Source organism: Oncorhynchus mykiss, chromosome 20 (genome assembly GCF_057628025.1).
Source record: "Oncorhynchus mykiss isolate SJ-2025 chromosome 20, ASM5762802v1, whole genome shotgun sequence".
NCBI classification, from domain to species: domain Eukaryota; kingdom Metazoa; phylum Chordata; class Actinopteri; order Salmoniformes; family Salmonidae; genus Oncorhynchus; species Oncorhynchus mykiss.
Window position 1 is genome coordinate 21,163,565 of NC_143041.1, and position 26,410 is coordinate 21,189,974.

General features: G+C 42.8%; 1 protein-coding gene across 40 annotated transcripts in view; it reads left to right on the forward strand.

Annotated features, from left to right (window-relative positions):
- Positions 1–26,410, forward strand: part of LOC110499059 (transcription factor 7-like 2) — a 98,846-nt gene that overhangs the window by 33,665 nt on the left and 38,771 nt on the right. For 23 of the 40 annotated variants that reach the window (XM_090212547.1, XM_021575894.3, XM_021575895.3 and 20 more), the window contains exons 4-5: positions 1,813–1,914; positions 10,238–10,297. In XM_090212547.1, coding sequence (XP_090068673.1) covers positions 1,813–1,914; positions 10,238–10,297 — 162 coding nt within the window. The remainder of the gene's footprint in view (positions 1–1,812; positions 1,915–10,237; positions 10,298–26,410) is intronic. The other 17 variants (XM_090212539.1, XM_090212553.1, XM_021575911.3 and 14 more) reach the window with 1 other exon arrangement.

Below are 26,410 nucleotides of genomic sequence, written 5' to 3' on the forward strand. Positions count from 1 at the left end.
ACCCCATATTTCTTTCACTCCTTTTCTCTTTCCTCTCTTCATTTTGTCTTATTGGCTTGGAGTCTGTTTTCCTATCTGACCTTGTTGCGCTCGTTTTCTGTTGCTCTCCCTGTGTATATTTAGTTGTTGTTCATGTTACATGTACATCAACTGTACAGGGTTTTATAGTTCTTTGTGACAGTGTATTTTGCCCTCAATATTTGGACTGTCCGCATTCCCATCAGTGTGTGCACAGCCCTACCTGCAAATTCAGGGACCTCCTGTCACTGTTGGACATATTGTTTGCTTACCTATTTGAATGTACTCTCTTTCAGTAAGTGGTATGGAAAGGTCTTACACAGTGTGCCCTGCTTTGATATTTAGTAGTTCTATTTTTCACACTGTACAATAAGTGCCTGTTTCACCCTGTTGACCCCCCAGTAACTTAACTAATGTTGGGGGCCCTCTCTGAGCGCAGGCAGCTGAGGTGACCTCAGTTTGTACCCCCTCCGACTAGGTGGCCTTGACATTTGTTAGGGAGACTATGTCACAGCCGATAGCAGGGTCATCCCCTAGGATCACTGGGTCAGAATGGAGTAGGAGCTATAGCTATAGCAAAGAGCAGGCACAGCAAATAGATGTCTAGAAGGGAAAACATTCAGCTGTGGGTTGTGGAATGATCGGGGGGAAATTATGCTTTGCATTATAATGTTATTGCATTATATGAGTATCCTTGAATCCTTTTAAGGTACTTTTTGTCAATATGACCTGTTGACAAGGAAGATATTGGTCACAATACTTAAGATGCTAGGCTTCTTCTTTATGATGGTCTTGCCCCTGTAAAGTTTGTCTTACAGTGGTTTAGACTTTGCTCTCCCTGATGGCTTAGCTCATAATTCTTAACACTTATGGAGGAATGTTCTTTCTCCTCCTTCCTTCCTCGTCAGGAAACTAAATATGGTAGACTATGTCGCCAAAGCAATTGGCATGTCATCTGATTTAAAGGGCTCTACCCAATTTATGAGAAAATGCTCTATGTCTCGTGTAAGTCTCTCTCTCTCTTCATCTCATGCTCTCTCGCTCCCCCTCTTTCTCTCCCGCTCTCGCTCTCGCTCTCTCACCCCTCACCCCCCACTCCCTCTCTCTCTCTCTCTCTCTCTCTCTCTCTCTCTCTCGCTCTCTAGCTCTCAATCTCGCTCTCTGTGTATGTGTCACTCAGGCCTAATAAAGCCAAATCAATCATTCACTGGGACAGTCACTAGGTGGATTCAGACCCATAATAGCGGCCAGTGGATCCACAGTGCACGGTTTTATGAGGCTGACCAATAAAAGTCATTCAAGTCACCTGGAATCTCAGAGTGGTCACATTTATGGCATCAAATCATTCTAAACCCATAATCCACGTACAGTAGCCTTCTCAGGCATATAAGCAGTGATTTAGCTTACCTAAGATTTGGAACGGTTCTAATTCTTGAATGGATGCCCTACAACACAACTACTGTATCCCGTTCAAACTACTAGGACATGTAGTTCTCTTTTTTAATGTTTATGTAACATATCTGTAATATGTAATATGTAATATGTAATCTACTGTAGTAGTTTTTTCTGACTAATATGACACCGAAAACATAATGTTATGAGGCAAAACCCATCATGTGTGTCACCCGCTTTGGGATCCCCATCTGCTTGCTTTTGAGTTTGTTTTTACTTTCTAAATCATGTGATCACATTTAGAATGTTGATTCCTTTGTGTTAATGTTTTGGTTTTTAACATTATGCATTGGTAACATGTATTTCTTTTTTTGTCCATTTTGTTTCTTTCTCACCATACAGTACCTACAGATGAAATGGCCCTTGCTAGATGTTAACCACGGAAGTCTTCAAAGTAGACAAGCACTTAAAGATGCCCGGTCCCCGTCACCAGCACACATTGTTGTAAGTAACCCCCTCTTTAATCCTTTACATTTCCCTACCTCCTTTTGCCCCTAAAACAGAAATACAACCCTTCTCCTGTATCCTGTATTGTATACCTCTGTATACCCTCTTTTTCTAACACAAAATCTGTTGAATGGATGTCAGTGACTAACTGAAATACCTAGAGACCAGGGTTGGGATCAATTCGAATTGAAGGCAGTCAAATCAGGAAGTAAACAAAAATTACAATTCAATAATCGAAAAAATTAATTTGAATCACTTCCTGAGTTGACTGCCTTATTGAGCCTGAATTGAGCCCAACCCTATTATAAGCATTATATTGACTGTATTGATTGCGTAAAGCCAATTGTAAGGGAAAGCTCACTCTGTGAAAGGGATAAGCTGGCAGCTGTAGTGGAGTTGCCAAAGTGGCAGATGGCCATTGCTCTTTGGACGGCCACGCCGCTCCCGACGCAGTGTGTGTGGCGACACAAGGCCCAACCCAGTGCTTGCTGTACAGTAGAGTTTGCAGATGGATACTCTTCTGACTTTATGAGCACAGTAAGGAAGAGCTATAGCCATATCGTTAACTAACCCACACGGTTCACTTTCCAAAGAGCATGACCGCCCTGCGTCCGGGCTGGCTACGTGACTGGACAGTGATAGTCTAATAGGGACCATGTCAATATTTTAAAAGCTAGTTCTCTATTATTAACAGATTTGTCCATGTTTGGCCAATGTAAAAGTGGTATATAGTGAAGAATATAAAAAGGTGTGGAATAAAGTTGGTGTTAGTAAGATGACTAAAAGTGAGCCAGTATTGGCATGGTGGGTAGCATTGTTTCTAGAGTTGTAATTAGGATAGTTGAGATATTGCCAACATTAAAGTTCATACATGGTCTCTATGACATAATATTGGACATACACTTAGTTAGGGCTACACTATAGACCCATTGTGCATATGAGTGTCTGATTTAGACTTAACCACATAGCTGACCCCGTGTTGACCCATGGAGCGAATATGTGTAGTCAACATTTGTTTAGGTCATGAGTTTTACACAAGGATGTGAATAATTAGTGGCTTAAACGATGTTAAGGAACTGTCTCCACATGAGTCACTGTTGGTATTTGATAAGTAGAGCTAGTTTTTATGAGCTACAATTAAAAAATACTATCATCAATGGTTTCCAGTTCAACAGTAAGAAAAAGTTGGAAAACCAGCCCTCTTGGTCTTTTGCCTATTTTCTCTAAGTACAGCTTAAAATAGTCTGTTTTTTAAAGCAGAAACCCTGTCAAAAGTTATGCTTAAGACAAAGAGATGGCGATGACAGTGCTCTAACGAACACAACAAGCAAACTCAGTAGGACAGGCCCTCGTTATCCTCAGAGCGACGCCAGTGTTATTTTTATACCGTAAAGTTCAGGAGGCCCAACTTGCGTGGTTATTTTAAGAGACACCATTTCCTCTGAAATCATTAAGCTGGTAGGAGGCAGTTAAGCTGCAGGTAAATGCTTCAGTTTTTATTCCTCCATGAGTCATATGGCTTTAAATACTTATCACCTCATATCTTCCATTGCTCCTTCGTACCGTGGGCTTTAGGAGGAGTTTGACATCCAAAACACGGTTACAGTTAAAATGCTTTGTAGTCAGAATGCATTAGCATCTTGTTACTCCAGAAAACGCGTCTATCTTCATTGTTTATTTATTTATTTATTTGTTTGATAAAAACCACGGGAGTTTGTAAGATCAGAGGTGTTGCTGCACCTGAATGCACTTGCTGTTAGTGTAAGTGATCAAATTGAATGTGAGATGAAGCTTGTATTGTCTTCTCCCTCCTGCCCTCCTCCATTTATCTCCAAATGAGGGAAGTTTTATTAGAAAAATGTGTTTCATGGTTGTCATTAGATTTGGATTTGGTTGTTTGGGGTCATGAGAAATTCTTGCAAAAACAATTGTCCACAGAAATTCTTGCGGGAAGAAATGGGGTCCCAGGTGAAAAAGTTTCAATGCCACTGGTTTATATGTTCCTTTACATCAGCCATCCAAAGTAAAAATAAATAAATATTATTATTATTGTTGGACATAAAATACTGTAAAACCACCAACAAATCAACTCCAAGTGATTTGAATCATGGAAATCTGTTCCAAAGTATTCCCAACCATAATAGAGATACAGGTAACTGCCAAATCCAAAATAAAGGAAACACCAACATAAAGTGTCTTAATAGGGCATTGGGCCACCATGGCCAGAACAGCTTCAATGCACCTTGGCATAGATTCTACAAGTGTCTGGAACTCTACTGGAGGAGGGATGTGACACCATTCTTCCACTGGAAATTCCATAATTTGGTGTTTTGTTGATGGTGGTGGAAAACGCTGTTTCAGGCGCCGCTCCAGAATCTCCCATAAGTGTTAAGATTGAGATCTGTTGACTGAGACGACCATGGCATATGGTTTACATCGTTCTCATGCTCATCAAACGATTCAGTGACCACTCGTGCCCTATGGATGAAGGCATTGTTATCCTATAGCCATGATAGCCCAAATAATGACCAAAATAATAACCTGCCCAGCATTTTTATACATGACCCTAAGCATGATGGGATGTTAATTGTTTAATTAACTCAGGAACCACACCTGTGTGGAAGCACCTGCTTTCAATATACAGTACTTTGTATCCCTCATTTACTCAAGTGTTTCCATTATTTTGGCAGTTACCTGTATATGTGATCGTATACAAATGTAAGCAAGGTTTGAAATTAGTATGTTTTAGTCAAATATCATACAGTGAGGGAAAAAAGTATTTGATCCCCTGCTGATTTTGTACATTTGCCCACTGACAAAGAAATGATCCATCTATCATTTTAATGCTAGGTTTATTTGAACAGTGAGAGACAGAATAACAACAAAAAAATCCAGAAAAACGCATCTCAAAAATGTTATGAATTGATTTGCATTTTAATGAGGGAAATCAGTATTTGACCCCCTCTCAATTAGAAAGATTTCTGGCTCCCAGGTGTCTTTTATACAGGTAACGAGGTGAGATTAGGAGCACACTCTTAAAGGGAGTGCTCATAATCTCATCTTGTTACCTGTATAAAAGACACCTGTCCACAGAAGCAATCAATCAGATTCCAAACTCTCACCTTGTGGGGTTGCAATGATCATGAGAACGGTGAAGAATCAGCCCTGAACTACACGGGACCGCAGCTGGGACCATAGTCACCAAGAAAACAATTGGTAACACACTACGCCGTGAAGGACTGAAATCCTGCAGCGCCCGCAAGGTCCCCCTGCTCAAGAAAGCACATATACATGCCCGTCTGAAGTTTGCAAATGAAGATCTGAATGATTCAGAGGACAACTGGGTGAAAGTGTTGTGGTCAGATGAAACCAAAATGGAGCTCTTTGGCATCAACTCAACTCACCGTGTTTGGAGGAGGAGGAATGCTGCCTATGACCCCAAGAACACCATCCCCACCATCAAATATGGAGGTGGAAACATTATGCTTTGGGGGTGTTTTTCTGCTAAGGGGACAGGACAACTTCACCGCATCAAAGGGACGATGGACGGGGCCATATACCGTCAAATCTTGGGTGAGAACCTCCTTCCCTCAGCCAGGGCATTGAAAATGGGTCGTGGATGGTTATTCCAGCATGACAATGACCCAAAACACACAGCCAAGGCAACAAAGGAGTGTCTCAAGAAGAAGCACATTAAGGTCCTGGAATGGCCTAGCCAGTCTCCAGACCTTAATCCCATAGAAAATCTGTGGAGGGAGCTGAAAGTTCGAGTTGCCAAACCTCAGCCTCAACCTTTAATGACTTGGAGAAGATCTGCAAAGAGGAGTGGGACAAAATCCCTCCTGAGATGTGTGCAAACCTGGTGGCCAGCTACAAGAAATGTCTGACCTCTTGGATTGCCAACAAGGGTTTTGCCACCAAGTACTAAGTCATGTTTTGCAGAGGGGTCAAATACTTATTTCCCTCATTAAAATGCAATTCAATTTATAACATTTTTGACATGCGTTTCTCTGGATTTTGTTGTTGTTATTCTGTCTCTCACTGTTCAAATAAACCTACCATTAAAATTGTAGACTGATCATTTCTATGTCAGTGGGCAAATGTACAAAATCAGCAGGGGATAAAAACAATTTTTTCACTGTATCTGTTTGGGCTTCTTGCGGTCAATTTTCATTCTACAAATCGACCTTTGGCTGAATCTAGTCGATGATCCCCGCTTTACGTAATCCCCTTATAAAAAATTGTGGCCGTAAACAGTCGTTTCTTTTTGCTTTCAAATGGGAAAAACACCTGGGCACATTGACCGATCTTTGGCTTGAAATGTGCCATCTGCACTGTAGCGATAAAAACCAGCCGATAGGCACAAGCGATATGGAGAGAGCGATCCGAAGTTTAAGTGACCCTTCAGCAACTTCAGAAAGTCAGAGAGAGTGAAATACTAAATAAGACAAAAATATCAAGTTTGAGACATACATACAAATGCTAAATTGAGCAATGAGATATGGAGAAGGACAAAGACTGATGGACAGATAGACAAAGAGATGGAAAAAGACATATGGGCAGATACACATAGAATCAAACAAAAACATACTGTCTTGTGTAGAATCTATGGATAGGTCAGTTTCAGGGGCAGAAGTAGGTGGAACTCTTGAGGGTCAGCCATGAAGGGAAAGGAGGAAGTGACCTCACAGGGGCTTGCCATTACGAGGGCGTGGCCCTCTCCTCCATGCCCGCAAAGGGGGCACGCCTGGCCCTTTGATGTGTCTGACCGCGCCGCGGGGCAGCCTCCAAACCGCTGCCGCTGAACTTTTAGACCATTGGCTGAAAGTTATTATTTATTTATGTCTATTGATGTGTATTTTTTTCAGAAAGAAACCCAGGGAGATACATTTTTGTCTTGTGCTTCACATAGTCAACAGTCTGAGAGAATTTTGTATAGAATAGCACTCAGTTCGTAGAGTCGTATGCTACGGTATCTTCATTTGACTCATTTTCATACACATATTAACACAGTCAATTCTCAAAACACAATGAGTTGACAGTCATCTATAAAAAAACTGAAGGTTATCCTTTCTTGTTAAATTGTTGGTGCACCAAATACAGTAGGCCTACATCGGCTGATGTATTATGCCATTTTCCTAGTAGCTTAGAGGTGCTCGAAATAGGATTTGTTTTGAGCCACTTGACAAATTTTTGATTTGTTACGGGATCTGTTTCGTGTGTGTGAGCCCCCACATCACAGCTGGCAACTGCTGCTACTCAAGCAGGACATAGCTGTGTCCCAGTAGCATAACATGGTGGTGTTCTGGTCATGCCATTTATTTACACATTCAAGTTGAGAAAAGTACTTTACATTTCAACTCTGTAAGGCAAGAATTGTATAAGGGAATGTAAGAAAGGGTACGTCACTTGTAGTTGGCTTTTAAATATTGAGTCATCGTCTAACTCAGTCATCGGACTGGGGGGGGGGGGGGGGGTTAAAAAAAACTCTCCAGGCCACTCTTGAGGTCTAAAACTAGATATAATGTATGTAGTAATTATACTGGACCTTTACATGTTCAAATAACTGTCCTTCTTCTGGCCCGCAAATAGCTTTTGATGAACAAATCAGTTCAGAATTTTGAAATCCCAATGTGGCCCTCGAGCCATAATTTCTGCCCACCCGTGGGTTAAGTGATGAATAGCCTAAATTAGAGGCCACTTTAGAGTTACTATTGTGGTGCAAGTCAAACATTTTTGACAATGTTTCTTAAATTGACATGCTGGGAACTGGGGCAGAAATATGTTTGAGAGCGAGAGAGTGTGCGCATACACACACAAACAAATACACATACACACACACTCCACACCACACTAGTCCTTTCCTCAGAGTCTGTTCAGGCTGGACAATGTCTCCATTGTTTTCTGGGCTTTCACTGGCAGCAGGGGACGGCTGGAGTGTTAACCATTTCCCAACCAGGCCTCAGTGTAGTGTGTGTCCGTGTGTGTGTGTCAGGAGCAGTGAAGAATGGAACTTGAGGGAGTATAGTGTCCTGTTGTGTGCCTACTCCAAGTGTATGATAATGAGCGTTGAGTAAGTGATGGAATCTGACCATTACATCTATGTGTGGCAAGACCTCCCACCTGAACCAATGAACACTTGGCTTTCACGTTTTAGGCCAATTTGTCTCTCCATTGAAAAGTGCACTAGAACAAGAGCTACGGAATGGGAGTGGGAGTGGGAGTTGGCTTGAAATTAAGTCTCCTTCCCAATTTTTTGAAAAATAATAGATTTGTTCAGGAAATGCCCACAATGACTTCTCAGTCCCCCACTGTGGCTAAACAGCTTGGCCGGTCATCCTTAGAAATTCATGGCCAGTGGTCTCTTGTCCACTCCACGTACATCTTTGTATGTTGAGAAATGTTAAATAAAGACAAGTCTCCTCCCTATGAATTGCAGTCCACCTGGGCTGTACAGACAATAGCTCTGTGGGTTGGAAGCCCTGGTGGGAGAGCCTGGCCTCACTGTTAATGAGTGCCCCCAGGGTCACAGACTGGAGACACACTGCCCTCACTGTTTACGAGGGGAGACCTCTCTCTCTCCCTCTGTCTCTCTCCTTCTCCCCCTCGCTCTCTCTATCTCTCTCATTCTCCCCCTCGCTCTCTCTATCAATCTCCCTCTCCCCCTCGCTCTTTCTCTGTTCCTCTACCTTGCTCAGATAATCATCCTTACTTCAGTCTGCAAGCTCTGGGTAGACTGAGCAAAGTCAGTGGTAGCATTATCACAGAAGAATGCAATGCTGTCTGTTGTTATGGCAGTAGTGCTCTAGACCAGAGCCCCTTTGGCTCTTCTGTTGGTAGGAGACATGGCCTCACCCTTAGACAGGGGGCTTTGTGCCTCTTCTGGCCACCCAACAGGCCTTGGCCCTGTCCATTGTCTCAAACCAGACGTTGCACTGTCATGCTGACATCATGACCATCTTGGGGGCCAAATGTGAGACCAGCTGAGACGTGTGTCAATCATGGGAACTGTGACAAGAGTGGGTAATAGGGGTTTGCTGTTTCACTCAGTGAAACCCAATCTAGACAAAGTCCTTGTTTCTCTACAACACTGAATGTCCAGTTGTTTACAGACTTCCCAATGACAGTCAGTGTCTGCTGAGCAGCCAACAAAGGAATGACTGAGCAAGCGATAGTGGAATTTATAGGGATTTATAGAGGAACAATTCCATCCAGATTCTGACCTGTAATAGTGCGTAGCCTATTTTGTTGTACCTTTTCCTTTATTGTTCGATATTTTTTCCTCAGGAATGCACTCTAGGCCTAGCGCACGCCACCATTAGTTGTCATCTGATTGCAGGAAGAAATGTGAATAGCGGCTTTTATACGCACATGAATAGTTGAGAGATCATTTGTCCTTTTTACCTTTGGGTGGTATTTAGCCATTATGTAGGCTAACCCCTGTATACTTAGGCCACCCTGGGTAATGGGCAGATCTAGACTGTGTTTGTGTGCCTGCAAGCAGTCACACCGATAACCACTGTATATACTGTAATCCTGTTGAGAGAAATCTGTCTCCCACAGGGTCAAGCAGTCATAGGGTCAAGCACACAAGACTTATTGACTTTTGTGCCGAGTAGGCTAACCTGTACAGTACAGTAACGTTATGTGTGAGGTTTCAGTACTGTATATGGTGAAAACACTTTGTGATAACTAACTTATGTGGTTCAGTAGTTTTTTGGGGTCTGTGTGTGTCTGAATGATTGTGTGTGTGAGTTTTTTTGTAAAATGATACATGAACTCTTCATCTCCTTCCCTGTTTCTTTTCCCTTTTCCTCTTTTTTCCTCCCTCTTTCTTTCCATGCCCTTCCTCTCCTGATTTTAGAGTGATGTAAAACATGATAGCTGCACACCTACCTAATGCACAGGAATACAGGAATACATCTCCCCATGTTCACCCTAGTGCAAGCTGCATTTACTTAAGAGCCAAAGAAGGCGATGTCTTTGAACCAGCAGCGAGAACAGCTGAGAAACTCCAGTGTATAACAGTATAACTGCCATGTAACCAACCCAAAGCCAACCCATGTTCTCATATTCTCTGTGTAATGTGTGTGTATACGGATAGGCATGGCACCCTGGAGAAAGCTGAGGTAGCCATAAGGAAAGGAAATAGAAGGTTAAATAAATGAATAGCCTAGCTAGTGAAAAAAAAGCATTAGGCCTATTTCTTTTGGGAAGTGAAAACACACTGCTTTACATTCATGTTCCTGGTAGGCTAGGATGATGTGTGTGTGAGCTGATATAATTGTGTGACTCGGGAACGTCCGTCTTTGCCTTTCAGGGGCCCTTCTGCTTGGAATTCCCCGGACAGTCAGATCTGAGCCTTCACCAATTTCAGTTGGTGAGAACTTTGAATTCCAAGTATCTTGTTAGCTAGCTGGTTGATGATGCCAAAATAACAACTGACAAATTATGATGATGTTGATAAAAAATTAAATAAAAAGTAATAATAACAACCATAATCCTAATGATAGCCTAATCATGCTATGTTGTTGTGTTTGCTACTGATTCAGTGCTGCTACTGCTGTGTTGTTGACTTGCTTTGTTGCTCTGAAATGGCAGCTGGTGCAGATATGTCTTGGATACTTTTGACAGCCTTAACCTACTGACCTTTTAGCCATGGTTTTCACACTAAATATGTACTCATGTCTTGTGCAACACATACATTCCTAGTTCTCTGACAATCCTGATTTCCCGAGATGCTTTTAAAAGACTGTGAACTGTGGTCTGTAAGTAATTGGCTTGTAACCCACTAGTGTTGTGATACTTGGTGTAGCCCAGCTCAGGTTGCTGACTGTGCTTTGTCTCTGGTGTAGCTAACATCAGATGGTTTAGAATGTTTATTCTTAAGGTAGCATTACGGTCTCCATCGATAGGGATTGTGCCCTTTGGCTTTACAACAGTGCCAAAGTGTCTATTGATTTAAGTCTCTGCTGTTTGAACATGGTATATAATGATGCTTTCAGGTCAAAAACGTTTCTGTCAAACAGTATAGGTTAAATCCATTTGAATTCAATCACTTTTAACAGCATCCTTTTTGATTTAAACCAAACTTTGCATACATTTTGCCCATGAAAGAAGTGGTCAGAAAGGGACTTTTTGGACCTGAATGCCAAAACATTTAGGCGGTAAAGGTGTTCCAAGTTGACCCATTTCACATATCTCAACTCAGTCGTTTATCTTTATGATGAAGACATGGATGTCTCACCATGAGACATCCATGTCTTCATCATTGGAAAAGATAAACGGTTGAGTTTGATATAATTTAAAAGCTTGCAAACAGGGTTGTCAAACTATTTAACTATTTATTTTTTAAATTAAAATATAATACTTTTAAAAACGTTTTAAGGTTGATTATCTAAGAACGCATAAACGAGAAAAACTAATAATTTCATACACTACCAGTCAAATGTATGGACACACCTACTCATTCAAGGGTTGTTCTTTATTTGTACTATTTTCTACATTGTAGAATAATACCATATATGCATTCATGTAGTAACCAAAAAAGTGTTAAACAAAACACAATATATTGTTTTGATTCTTCAAAGTAGCCACCCTCTCAACTAGCTTCATGAGGTAGTCACCTGAAATGCAATTAAATTAACAGGTTGTCTTGTTAAAAGTTAATTTGTGGAATTGATTTCCTTCTTAATGCATTTGAGCCAATCAATTGTGTTGTGACAAGGTAGGGGTGTTATACAGAAGAAAGCCCTATTTGGTTAAAGCCCAAGTCCATATTATGACAAGAACAGCTCAAATAAGCAAAGAGAAACAAGAGTCCATCATTACCTTAAGACATGAAAATCATTCAATACGGAAAATGTCAAGAACTTAAACATTTTGTTCAATTGCAGTCGCAAAAATCATCAAGCACAATGATGAAACTGTCTCTCATGAGGACCGCCACAGGAAAGGAAGACCCAGAGTTACCCCTGCTGCAGAGGATAAGTTCATTACAGTTAACTGCACCTCAGATTGCAGCCCAAATAAATGCTTCACAGAGTTCAAGTAACAGTCACATCTCAACATCAACTGTTCAGAGGAGACTGCGTGAGTCAGGCCTTCATGGTCGACTTGCTGCAAAGACATTGAAGGACACCAATCAAAAGAAGAGACTTGCTTGGGCCAAGAAACATGAGCAATTGACATTAGACCGGGGGAAATCTGTCCTTCGGTTTGATGAGTCCAAATTTGAGATTTTTGGTTCCAACCGCCATGCCTTTGTGAGACACAGAGTAGGTGAACGGATGATCTCCGCATGTGTGATTCCCACTGTGAAGCATGGAGGAGGAGGTGTGTTGGTGTGGGGGTGTTTTGCTGGTGACACTGTCTGTGATTTATTTAGAATTCAAGGCACACTTAACCAGCATGGCTACTACAGCATTCTGCAGCCATACGCCATCCCATCTGGTTTGCGCTTAGTGGGACTATCATTTGTTTTTCAACAGGGCAATGACCCTACACACCTCCAGGCTGTGTAAGGGCTGTTTGACCAAGAAGGAGAGTGATGGAGTGCTGCAGCAGATGACCTGGCCTCCACAATCACACGACCTCAACCCAATTGAGATGGTTTGGGATGAGTTGGACCGCAGAGTGAAGGAAAAGCAGCCAACAAGTGTTCAGCATATGTGGGAGCTCCTTTGATGTCTTCATAGTAAAATAAAGAAAACCCTTGAATGAGTAGGTGTGTCCAAACGTTTGACTGGTACTGTATGTCAGGGGTCGGCAACAGGGGCCAAAACCGGCCCGCAAGCGAGACAAGCATCACCAGGAATTCAGCTAAAAATCAATTTTATTTAGGAAATCTGTTCACCAAGTAGTCCCACAAATTAAAAAAGAGACATGTGACCGTGTCTCAATGTAATGAAAGTATGAAATTATTATTATTTTCAAATTCATAGAATGGACTTATCCCTTCAGACCACTGCAATTTAGCTGGTACACCATTTCCATTTAACTGACAATTTAGATTCTAATTGCTATCACAAAGATGGCCGCCGGTCTACCCACCATTGAATGTTAACTTTAATGGTCATGTCTATTCTATTATCTATATTTATATGATTTCAATAGGTTTCCTATGGAGGATTGACAGTATAATTAAAACAACAGATATTCCCGTTTAAGTCAACATTGTGGCTGAATCCAACCATCTTTGTGGTAATGTTTGAAATTTGACATTTCAGTTTTATTCCCATTTTAGTATATTTTTCAGCGAAAACATGACACCTACCCTGCATCCAAGAGCATGTTGTGTCTCAACCGATGGCGGCACATCACAAAAACCTCAGATAATGTAAAGTAGGGTCTAAGCTACAACATGTGAATATGATAAAAATTGGCATCTACACATTTTTAGATAATTGACGAAAAAAGTACAAAAAAAAAGGTTATAAAAAACGAATTATGAAATGTTTTGACAACCCTGTTTGTAAGCTTTAAATTATATCAATAATTAGCAATACATTTCAATATCTTTTCCAGGGATGGACATTGTCTCATGGTATGCAAAATAGCTCAACTTTGAGCACCTTTGTCTTGGCATTCAGGTCCAAAACATCATTTTCTGAGCACTTCTTCAATGGGCAAACATGTATTGAAGGTTTGGTTCAAATCAAAAGGAGTGCTGTGAAAAAGTGATTGAATTCTAATGGATAATGTATTTGTTGATCTAAATCTCCATCAGTTCTGAGGTTCTTGGTAAACATTTGTCACACATTATGAGATGTGAATCGTTTTACAGTCTTTTACTGGAGGACTGTACTCTGTATACATACAAATTAGTTTTTGTGTTTGAATTACCATCCAGGAGAGATAATCTTTCTGTTCTATTTTTATCTACAGTTGTCTTGAAGAGGATTCTCTATATTATCGACATCTGTGGTTGAATGTGAGCCAGCAAGAAGTTAACTAGAAAATGCAGTGTGTGTGTGTGTGTGTGTGTGTGTGTGTGTGTGTGTGTGTGTGTGTGTGTGTGGTCTAAGTGAGTGACTGTGTGTGTCTGCCTATGTATTTATGTTGGGGGGAGGTCGATGTTGAAGACAAGGGACTCGGACGAGACAAGGCTGTCTAGCTTTTCTGAATTGTTCTGCTGTTGTCAGAAGGTGCTTAGAGCCATCCAAGGACCATGAATGCTTTGTTTCGTATTTTTATATTACTACCCAGTGTCTCATTTAACTATGGTGTCCTACTTGACGAACCCAAACATTCAGGGTTTGAATGGATGGGGACATAATGGTTAGCCTTGGTCTGCAGAGATGACTACTGCCAGATCAGTGGGTGTTAGGCTAGATTATAGCTCACGGTTGCATGGTTAGCCTGATGAAGGGAGTGACAGGAATGGCGGGACATGGGTTGTCATTGAGGAGCCAAGAAGAAAACACATTTTTGTATCCTTTGAATGGACCCCCGGACTCTTGAGTTGCCTGCTTGAATCGATAAGGCTTATCAATTGCTTGTTGAATTTCCATGCTCCATCAAGACCGTTTTGGTAATAAAGTCGTTGCACTTGGAAAAAACACTTTCGGAAACAACAACCTTAAATGTCAAGTGGAGAGAGATTTTCCTCCTTCTAGTTTTCTCTCCCTCCCTCCTTTCTCTAAAAGGTGTCTGCTAGAACCTGTTTGACTAGGTAGGGCAGGAGCTCTGTTGGGTGTGTCTATGTCTGTGTTTCTGTGTGAGTGCGTCTTAAATATGTGTTTGTCTGCATATTCTTTAGTGTCCGTGTCTCTCTAAGGTGTAGATGTATGTGTGCCAAATCCAATGTAGGTGTGTGTGTATGTTTGTGTGCTAGATAAGCAGTCTCAGTCAGGTCAAGAAAGGTTGTCAAGCACAGTTGTGCGTGTGTGTGTTTTTGGTTTTACTATCCTTGTGGGGACCAGCAGTCCTCACAAATATAGTAAAACAAGGTGAATTTGGACAAGTGGGGACATTTTGCGGGTCCCCACAAGAAAAAAAGCTATTTTAGGCTTAGGGGTTACGTTTAGGGTTACAATTAAGGTTATGGTTAGGGTTAGGGTTAGGGCTCAGTCACACCAATAGTGTTTGCTGGCCAAGACTACTTAGCACCCCTGAACGTAATTTGCGAACTGAGTGCACATTGATTTTACATGTAGAATCGAGTAAAACATTTAGTCAGTCAGACGTCTTCAGCGGGTGGTGCCTAAAGCAGCGCACTGAACGATAGACAGGCGAATGCTAGACCCACAACCGGTGCGATGTGTGCGAGCCTTTAGGGTTAAGGTTAGGGAAAATATGATTTTGAATGGGAATCAATTGTTTTGTCCCCATAAGGATAGTAAAACAAGTGTGTGTGTGTGTGTGTGTGTGTGTGTGTGTGTGTGTGTGTGTGTGTGTGTGTGTGTGTGTGTGTGTGTGTGTGTGCGCGCACTTGAGAGGAAAATATAAAATGAAAGACAGTGATGATCGCACTGATCTTTTAAAAATAGCAGCTTAGTTTTGCAGTTGGTTGCAAAAATGTCTCATCAAAATGTGACCCTAAATCATGGTACAATGTGCAGACAGAGTTCATTTGTCATATTGGTTTTTAAGAAACTTAAAAAATATCCCACCTCATCCCACTATTTATTTTCCAAATAATGATAATTTACTTTATTTTCTATATCCCCCTGCTTGACCAATCCTCTCTCCCGCCTCCTCTGCCCAAGTCCCACATCTGATTCTGTGGCTGGGCTGTGAGCGTGTACTGTATTAGTACTTGAGGCCGTTTCACAGGGAAATTTGTTTTGACAGAACTCCAGGTGTCTCATTGTTGGAACTGCTATGGTTAAACAGATTTACCAATTAGTATTGGGCTGAGGGCATGGTTGGGGTGGGAAGGGGGGATCGGGAGCAGAGGGAAGGGTAAGTATGGAAGAATTTAAATGGAGAGGTGGGATGGGATGTTCCGGGTTGGGTAGAGTGATGGACTGAGATGGGGGAGGAGGAGGAAGAAGAAAGGGGGGTCTTTTGGAGGGTCTTGTGGCTGGAGAGAGAGAGGGACGCTGAGCAAGTCGATACGAGACCTCCTTTTCCCAGCGGAGGAATGGAATGACAGGTTCAGCTGAGTGACAAAGAGGAGAAGAAATAGGATGGGCGGTGTGAAGGAGGCAAATGAGGAGGAGGAGGAGGAAAAGGAGGCTTAGGCTTTAACTTAACAAGTGGCCTATAGTCCAGCCTGATACTGCCAAAAAAGGATGGCATTTTTTCTTATTTTGCTCTGTCAGTTAGTTTTTGTCAATGTTACTGCAAAATTGAGATGATTTGATTTACGCTAACACAAGTGGGCCTCAGTACACAATGTATTGACTCAGCAGATCCCAATCTTTGGAGAGTGTTTTTACACACATCCGCTCCCGAACCAATGATTCGTTTTTATAGAAATCCTTGCTTCCTCCTCTGTTCTCACTTTCTTACTAGGCTGAATTGTGTAGGATTATAGACAGAGGTGTAACTTTCTGAAACTCTTTGTTTTACCTTCAGAACAGCCTGCCCCTTTTCCAGGAAGTTTTTACATGAACTTTGGAGAGTAGGGTGAAGTGATTTAGAGAATATCCCTAGAGTCGCCAGTAGAATTTAGAGCACTGTTTGGCTCCAGAGTACAGTATGTGTTTGTGTGTCTCTGGTGTTAGCGCTCTATGAAATCACTGCGGGTGCTTACTTGGTCAGAAAGTTAAAGGGAAAAAAAGTAAATAAAGACAAAAGTGATGAACCCTCTAGAAATAAGGTCGTAAAGATTTCTCATTGAGTACATTGACATGCACACTAATACTTCTATATTAAACTGATTATGGCAGTGGGCAGGTTATACAAAAGTCACCTTACTCAATTTTTCTTAATTGGCGTAAGGTCAAAATCTAAGTAAGCATATTCCAATTAAAACATCTTTCATACTATTAGGACATGTAAACACCTTAATCGATCTCCAGCTGTGTTTTTGATCTGTGCATGTGCCAGCACCAGCCGATCGAGCCTCCCTCTTTAGTGCGAGTGAAGTGTGTTCGGAAACAACTGAATGAATGTGTCTTAGAAGTAGTTTTCACACTTTATGTCCGTACTCAGAATCAAATATGTTTCCCAAAAATAACATGTTCGCTGTGGTAGAATGTCTATATTGATTGCCGATTTTCTACATTTATCAGAGTGCCATCAGGTAGCCTGATTTCAGATGTGTCCATTTAAACATGATTATTAGGGAAATTGTTATTTTTGCAAAGCATACAAACGTTTTAATCGATTATATCAATCTGACTATCCACAATAAACGCTTTATTGTGTGCATGTAACCGCACTCATTGAAGGGATTGTTCACCCAAATGACAAAATCACATATTGGTTTCCTTACCCTTAAAGCAATCAATGGACAAGGTATGACTGCAATCCATGTTTTGGCTTCCCTGGCACTGTTTCCATATTAGCATTTGTGTCACAAATCCCATTCGAGTCATGGGACCGATATTAGCATATTTCGTTCATCATATTCAAGTCATCCGAAAGTATCTAAAATTGATTGTGAAGCTCAACAAAGTCACTTATAGATGATTTGAATATGATGCGTGAAGAACGCTGATATTGGTTCGATGACTTGCAGGGGAAATGTGTCACAAATGCTAAAACCTTAGCATTTGGAAACCGTGCCAGGGAAACTAAACCAAAGCATGGATTGCTGTCACACCTTGTCCATATACTGCTTACAGGCCAAGGAACAGGCCATGGTTAGCAGATGTTAATGCGAGTGTAGCAGAATGCTTGTGCTTCTAGTTCCGACAATGCAGTAATATCCAATGAGTAATCCGTAGGTTAGGGTCAAATAGCAGTGGAGCCCCTGGCTGCACAACTCTAACATTCTACTGCAAAGCCCATCACACAGGCCTGCGTATATAGTGCTACAGTCTGCTGTCGTCTTGAATCACCGTCAGACCCTCAGCACGCTCTCGCCTGCTAATCCACTGTTTGGACTGGCACAGCGCCCCTTGTGTTGGAGCACCCATCCCCTGGCTGGTTGTTTGCCTGACTGCGGTGGCCACACTTTGGGGTGAGAGATTTTTGGGTGGATTTTGGAGAGGGGTAGGGCGCACTGGGTGTGTATGGAGAGGCGATGAACCCCACATCCCCAAAGAGCAATTTATTGCTACAGTTGAATGCACTGTGGCAGTTAAAGTATAACACCTCCTTCTCCCTGTGTGTGTGTGTGTGTGTGTGTGTGTGTGTGTGTGTGTGTGTGTGTGTGTGTGTGTGTGTGTGTGTGTGTGTGTGTGTGTGTGTGTGTGTGTGTGTGTGTGTGTGTGTGTGTGTGTGTGTGTGTGTGTGTGTGTGTGTGTGTGTGTGTGTGTGTGTGTGGAATGCTGACTGTTTCCAGGGAGCCCTTAAGCTGCCCTGAATTAGGTTTAGTTTCCCTGCTCGTACGGCAGGAGAGCGGGTCGCGGGGATTAGTTAAGAACACTCGGTATCTAATTCCTGAATAGTTTTGCATTGTCCTCCTCCTTCTCTTTCCTCAAACCTCTTATATTGTTTTCACATGTGTCAGCTCAACCTGAGCGAGACTAACCCCCAATTTATTTTATTTTGTTCTTCTCAGCAGTTTCAGTGAAGACATCTCTGAACTTTCTTTATTTGTTTGGCTGTGTTTCTTATGTTTTCTTCCACAGTCAGTGTAGTCAATGATGACTGAGTCCCGGGCTCTTCTTTTGTCTCGTCTCAAAAAAAGCGATACAATTAGACTTGAGACTATTTTTCTTCCAAGTCAGTTTCTCTCTTAGGTGTTTTTTTTCTAATAGTTGGGAAAATCTGGAACAGCTCACACTGAGGCAGGTGATTTGTATTTGCATGTACGTGCATACCTCTGCTGGTGTGCGTGCACATGCTTTTTTATTTAGTTGTTTTTCCAGCCCTCTAAAAATCATCTCTGATTAAATGGCTTGATTTAAATCAATCAAGGTGAAGGAGAATTTTTTTTTATTTTGCTATGTCTGGGAAACATTGCCCAATTTCATTGAAATATGGGCACGTTGTTATGAAAAATCTGTTAGATAATATAGTTAGTGGATACACTATTATGTCTGGTGATGGATCAACAGATCTGCCATGTGCACCAGGCACTGGCCAGACTGTCAATAAAAGCACAAAAGCACAAGAGTTGCAACTCGGGAAATAGATCAAAATAATGAACCCACCACCAAAGTCTGCAAAGTCCTCAGCATTGGGATAGCTGTCAAAAAGCAAAAAAAAGCAGCTTACTTTTCATACATTATTAACATGATCTAAATGCATTATTTGTGCATTTATTCATTCATTTGTCTTGTTAACATCCTTTCTGAGCAAAATAAACAGCACAGATGTAGAGTGGCTGTGTGACAGTTGTGTGTGTGTGTGTGTGTGTGTGTGTGTGTGTGTGTGTGTGTGTGTGTGTGTGTGTGTGTGTGTGTGTGTGTGTGTGTGTGTGTGTGTGTGTGAGATTTGAATCTGAGGCATTGTGATTGGAGTGAGACAGGCGTGGTTTTGCGGACACACGACAGGCTCTTCTTTACTGGCTCATTAAGGGACAGTGAGGCGATGATGTCGAATCTGCGCAAGTTTTACGGGCCTGCCTTCTTCTTTGAACACTGTCGCTCTGTTATCTGTTACATGCTCTGTTCCTCCGTAACAAGACGTCCCCCCCTCTTCCTCCTCCTCTTCATGCTTATTTATTTTGTGCTCGGCAGAAACCGAGAAGATGCGGCTTGTCCGTAGCATTCGGCAGCTTTTTTTGTGTTTTCCTCGACTTTGTTGGAAAGCCCAGCGTTTGGGCTTTTTCCCCTCACACGTCATGGTGAACAGAGATTTTAATTGGAACTTTTGGCACTGTCTCCATCTTGCGTTGAAATGGCAGACAAGTGACTGACTGTTGGTGTGGCCGGCGGGCGAGCTGATTGGTGTGTAGCGAGGCATGGATAAATCAACTGGCAGCCTGAATAGCTCATTTGATTCTCACTGGTATTCATTGAGACCATAGCCGTTTTGTGTTTTGTTTTTTATGGGATTCTGTCTTTAGAGAAGAGTCTAAAATAACAGACAAAAGAAAGAACGCTTCTTAGTTTTATTAAGCATGACTCTTTCTTTTGTTTTGTTTTGCAGTGCAATGTACTCAAAACTGGTATCCAATTTATGTTTGCAATTAAATGCAAAAGTATGCATTAGCACATTTTTTTCCTCTATCACTATGATACAGTTTGTTGATAAACTGCTAAAAGGGCAGACTCCGAATAAATAATAAGAGACCCTTTTGACATGCTAGACTAGACGGCTGCTAAAACGCTGGTTTAGCTCTTTTTGGCTACTGCTCCTTGCTGTAGCTAATGCGGACCACATGCTCCGTTGCATCTGCATACGCACACATGTTTAAACTACAGATGACCCTGCACCGTACAGAGCCAGTCCTACTATACATATAGTACAATACGCTAAAGGCGAAGGAGTTGACAGGGGAGTATCGCCGTATATAGGGGGCTTGAAGAACAGGCTCAGATTGAAGTCATTGTAATCCTCCTTAAAATGATGTGGGTTTGTGTCTGGCTGTGTGTGAGACTGATTCTACGTGTGTGTGTGTGTCTGTGTGTGTGTCTGTGTGTGTGTGTGTGTGTGTGTGTGTGTGTGTGTGTGTGTGTGTGTAGGCTATCTATCTGGGCTGGTAGTCAGGGCTGTGTAATTACCTGGAAGGTTGCCACTGAGCCCCACTGGAGCAGAGAGGAGTAAAGCTGTGTCTTATGCAACGTGGGGTCACTTACACTAATGCCCATCTGAGCTTGAGTAACTAGCAGTAAGACCGATAACTCCTGTTTCGTACCAGTTGAAGAAAGGGAGATAATGACAGAGAAGTAAAGGAGAGGAAATTGGGATGGATAGAAGGTTGGAAAAGACGCTAGGAAATATGTGTCAAATTCCTCCATCACTTGTACCACGGCCAGTGGTGATCCGTTAGCCTCCATGCCAACGGCTCGATTGTCTCCTCTATTGTGGCCCACCTTCTTCTGAGAGAATGTGCTTGATGCCCACGAGCTCTCCTGCATCTGCACAAGCCTGTGTGCTGTGCGTGCATGCGTGCCGTGGTGTGGGCCTGCCTCTCTTGCTGTTTTAATTGTTATATCTCCTCACCCTTGATATGAGCAAAAAGGGAGGCCTCGGCAACGCCTGGGACTTCAAAGGCTACCTCCCCCAGTCTTACAAGTTGCCCGTCTCTTTGGAGGAGTAGGCTCCTGAGAGTGAGGGGGTTTGAGAGGCGGCACCGAGTCCCGGCTGGAATGAGTTTGATGGGCTAATTGTAGCCCCCAGTGGACACAGATGCACATCACAGAGAGGACTGGCAGAGTGGGGAGCACTGGATAAGAGTCTACAGCTCTGCTAATCATGGGAATGAATGGAGACGGCAGACACCCACCATCTCTCTTTTCCCCTCTCTCTCTCTCTAGTCTCTACCTTACCCATCGTTCTGCCCATGCTGTCTTTTTTCTCTGTTTCCATGGCTCTCAGTATCTTGCTTCATGATGGGGGAAAATAAATGGACGCTGCAAAGACTCCCTCCGTTCCTCTCTTTCTCCCTCTGCTGTCAATCTTTCTCTCCCTGTCTCTCCATATCTTATCATCTCCAGCTCCCAGCACTCATGATTTGTTGAATAGTTGTGCTCTTCTTTTATGCTTTTCCGTGTGTCTGCAGTTTTGTACCATCCAGCGTGTGAAGTATTCACCTTTGTCTACCGTTAAACTCCATAGGGATAGGCAGCGTAGGTCACGTGCTGGCACATACTGATGATCTCCTATCAGCGTGTAATTACGCTACTTGCCGTTGGTCACTACGTTTAATGAGCCCACTGTCCGCATGGAATCTAGGTATGAACTCTACACAGCGCAGAACAAAGGAATTCCCAGACAGACGCACATCCCTGTCTACTATAACTACTACTCCTACTCCTACTACCAAACACCACCACTGTAGAGGTGATCAAAAAATAATCTCCTCAGCTGTGAACTGTTCTTTCTTTCTCCCCCCCCCAATCTGCATCAAACAGAAATCAATAGATGAAACTTTGAAGCGCATGTATCAGTTTTTCTCCTCCTTTCTCCCCCCCCTCCTCTCTGGCAGTATAGTACACTACACCACTTGAGTAAAGCACAGTTACAAGGAAGAATGGTGCTGAAGATGACATCGTCAAGGAAGCGCCTAGTGTTGGGAAGGGCCCCGGCTGGGAAAAATCAATGGAAGGGAACACTTCCACACACGGAAACAGCACACAGGGAGTGAGAAAGGATATCTTTTTTTCTTCTTTTTTTCCTGAAAATTATCTACTTTTTTTAACCCAGAGAGAGAGAGGAGAGTAGTAAAAACAACTTCAGGATATCAAAATCAGTTATTTGGTGAGGTTGAGTTGTGCGAGGAAGCGTGTGTAGCTAGCTGTCTTTCAGGTCTCTTTTTGTTGGGCCACAGAAAATCTACTCATGGCATATCCAGGGCACTCAGTGGGCATGGATTCCATAGAGGAGGCACGGGATTGGGTTGTGGATACACAACAGTAAATGCCTAAGAATGCCATAAACAGTATACTACAGACTTTAATTTGATATCGATCAGGATTATTAAGTTGTGCTGTCAGGTGAAGGTCATTGTGACTGACACATTTGGCAACACTGTGGTGCACTATCAGAATACTATACCCCAACACTGGGAAGGATGCGTACTGAAGGGGCTGGTAGGGAAGCATGCTCACTTTCCAGTTTTTGTTGTTGGGCTTCCTGTTTTGAAAGCCATTAAGAGCAGATTTCCTCACAGCAAGAGGCGAGATAAAAAGCCCTCGTCTTTTGAAACAGGTCCAAGAGAAAAACGTGACGAAGACGGAACGATAGCGATCTGTAAACATCCCTGAGGAGGGGTCGGACGTAAACGTGGAAAATGTTTTTGATCCGATGAAAGCTGCGCCAGTGTTTTGTTCCATCACAGCTGTAGTATTTAGCTATTTAAACACAAGTGTCCCAGGGCATGGCCACATAAGTCCTGTATGGACCCCCTCCCAATTTGGCTTGTGACATCTGCATTTCAGGCGTTTTTGCTGTCAGATTTCAGCATTTACAGACTACTACTTTTATCATGTATTGATCGATTTGATAAATCATCTGTCGTAGAAATACAGTTTAATTATTCAATTTTAAGTTATTTATAGTTTGATAACTCAGCATTACAGTATAGCTTAGCCTGGCGCACAGTACCGCCTGACTGCTAGTCCAACCTATCTCACCTCAAGGATAGAGCAGATGTTTACAGTACTAATCTCTCTCAATGTGCCAAATGGGGTCTTACCCTGATGATGTAATCACCAGAGCATCTGAGGTCAGCTCACCCGCTGACCCCGGGCTGGTTAAAGACGAGTCTTGACTGACAGCGAATATCTTTGAACCTGGTGAACATGAACTTTTTTTGTTATTCCACACCTCAACTGTTTACATTGGCAGCCGAGTCGTTTAGTCGTCTTTCAGTTGTCTGGTTTTTTTTCCTGACATATACTGGCATTTGCCCTTCTCCTCGGAGTAATGGCTCTATTCTCAGCCAGCCTGGCTGTGTGCAGTGCAGAAGTTTGGTGCTGTTGTAGCTCCCCCTGCTCCCCTCGCTGCCCCCAAGCCTGGCTAGCTTTAGCCTCTTAATAAAACCGACAGGCTCTAATTGGACTTAATTGCACCCTTTGGGTGTCGTCAAATGGAGTGTTGCTAAACAAACTGCAGGATCTGCAGGCAGGCCAGCACTGAAGTCTATGGGAGTGTATCAGGGAATACAGCAGTGGAGGCTGCTGAGGGGAGGACGGCTCATAATAATGTCTGGAATGGAGTATAATGGCTGGAATAGACTGAATGGAATGGTATCAAACACGTGTTTGATACCATTCCATTCACTCCATTCCAGTCATTGTTATGAGTAATCCTCCTCTCAGCAGCCTGCACTGGAATACAGTACATAGGCCTACATCTATTTGTGTGTGTGTGTGGTGTGTGGTGTGTGTGTGTGGTGTGTCTGTGTCTGTGTGTCTGACTGTAAGTGTGTTGCTGTGAGTATATGAGTGCCTGCATGGGTTTCGTTGATGTACTAGTGTGTATTTGCATGATTATCAGAGTTGTCTGAGGGTGATTTAATAGTGGGAGTGTATGGATGCAAGGTGTGTCTGAGTGCGTATGTGAGTGTGAGCAATAGGTTGTGTGTGTGTCTGTGCTGTATTTGTGTGAATGCTGAGTTTGGAGGCTGTAGCAACACATTCCTCCCTCACAACAAGCCAACAAAACAAGAGAGCACAAGCCTGAGAATCTCCCACATTCAGCCAGGCAGCATCACCTGAATGTGAACCTCTGTGTCCTCTTCACTGTTAAATAGAGTTTGACAGTAAAACAGAGTGTCTGCGTCTTTTGTGGAAGTGCCTACAACTCCAGGTGTCAAAATGTCTTTTAAATCCCTGCTAATATAAAAAAACGAAACAAACCTCCCACAGTAGACTCCACGTCTCCGGGTAAAAACATGAAGTGCCACTGCCTGGTGTGGCAGCCATTTTGAGCTACTCAACCCGGTGGCACCGGATCCTGGTTAATGGATAGGGGCTTGTTGTAGGCCTAGGCTCCCTCCCCAGGACGGTGAGACATTGGTGGGCCTTCTCCACAGTGGCGTCTCTGGGGTCACTGAACACAATTGATTGAGAGCTCCGGATTCAATTCAATCATTGAAATGGCAAGGCCAGGCTTGTGTGTGTGGCACCGTTGACCCCGAAACCTGCAGCCAGAAAGGAGATAATCACATTGAGCTGAGCGCAGGGCTGCCTGGCTGCTATAGCCACACGTCAGCTGGGCTCGCTCTTCTGGGCATTTGTTCCTCTTCACCTCCTTCTCAGTTGTTTATTCTCTTTTATCCCACATTGTAGCCCGAATGGGTTGTTGATTTTCAGATGCCCATGTGTAATAAGAGATAGGCCTACTGCGGGTCATTAAACAAGTATGTAGGACCTTACTTGAATTATTATTTTAAAGATTTTACAAACAAGCGTCGCTTCATGTGAAGCTGTTGGCCTTGTACAATGTGCGCGCAATTGCCTGTTTGAGTGCGACACACTGTTTAGAGAGGCATTCGGGCCGGCTGGTTGTGAGTTGTGTAATGATGCAGTGGGTATGACAGAGCCCATAAAGTCTAACATAGCCTCATGACAGAGACCTTCTGCTGCACTGGGATGACTAGGAGACTGTTCTCCGCCACTCCACAAAGAAACAGAGCACATAATTAAGATATACAGCCAGGCTGGGGCTGAATATATAGACTGAAAATATAGAGTACCACCAGACCAGTCTCCCTCAATCAGGGCCTGTGGTTAGTGTTGGACTGCTTCGAACACGAGACGTGTGTCTGTGTGTCTGCTGTCTGAGCAGCATGTTATAAAAGGGTGCCGAGCAGAACCATAGCCTCTCTGTGTGTTGGGGTCACTGGCAGCCAAGTGGTGTGCGTATACTCAAATATATGTGTGCTTTTTATGTATGTGTTTCCAGTATGCGTCCTGCTCTCTGACCCAAAAGCATTCACTCTGTCCCATCTCTCCACACCCCTTGGTAATTTGTAGGTCCACTGTTAGAAGGCAATAGTGTGTGTCTGAGAGGATGCGTCCTCCTGCACGGCACCCCGACATTAGGCCCAACACACACACACGCCTCAGTCATTTCAGTGCTTTGTCACCCTCTAATGATAGCTATCCATCAATGAGATGGGTGGTGCTGGGGAAATGAAGATGGATTGAATTAGCGATGTTAAGTGAGATGGTTGGTGCGTTGTGGGGAACCCGTAATTACACTGCCAAGAGTACTGAACCCCTTCTACCAGAGGGTAACCTTAACACGTTTGCACCAGTGTTAATTACAAGGCATTTTATACGGGCGGATTCACCTCATGTAGTTCCTAATAGCAAGTGACTGGAACAGTCTTTTAGGGGGGATTCGCTGGTTGTGTGTGTGAGGGGGGGGGGGGACTCTGTGTGTGTGGTAAGATGGAGAGAGTGGAAAGGTGTGAGAGAAGTTATTTTTTTCTTCCAAAAAGTAAGCATAATTATAAACAGTAGCTACCAAATTCTAGGACAAATACTAAATCGACCAATCATATTGGTGACTCGTGCCATTTTCTGACCACCACACTTATGCACCTACGCATTACACTGGATCATGTTTATTTGCCTATCTGAAAGTACACCATGGGCTATCTATGAAGAACATATGACGGTGTCAGGAATCATGGGAAGGCAGGGTAAGACCAACCAGCATAAACAAACGAGCAGACACGGTCAGATCAACACAGCCGTTTTTTCAACTCTGTGAGAAATAGAAATTGGGCTGAAGTGTTTGTAATTAAATAAGTTGTGGAAACTCCAAGAAATGGTTTAATTTCATATTGAGACACATGACTCTGGGATCTTAG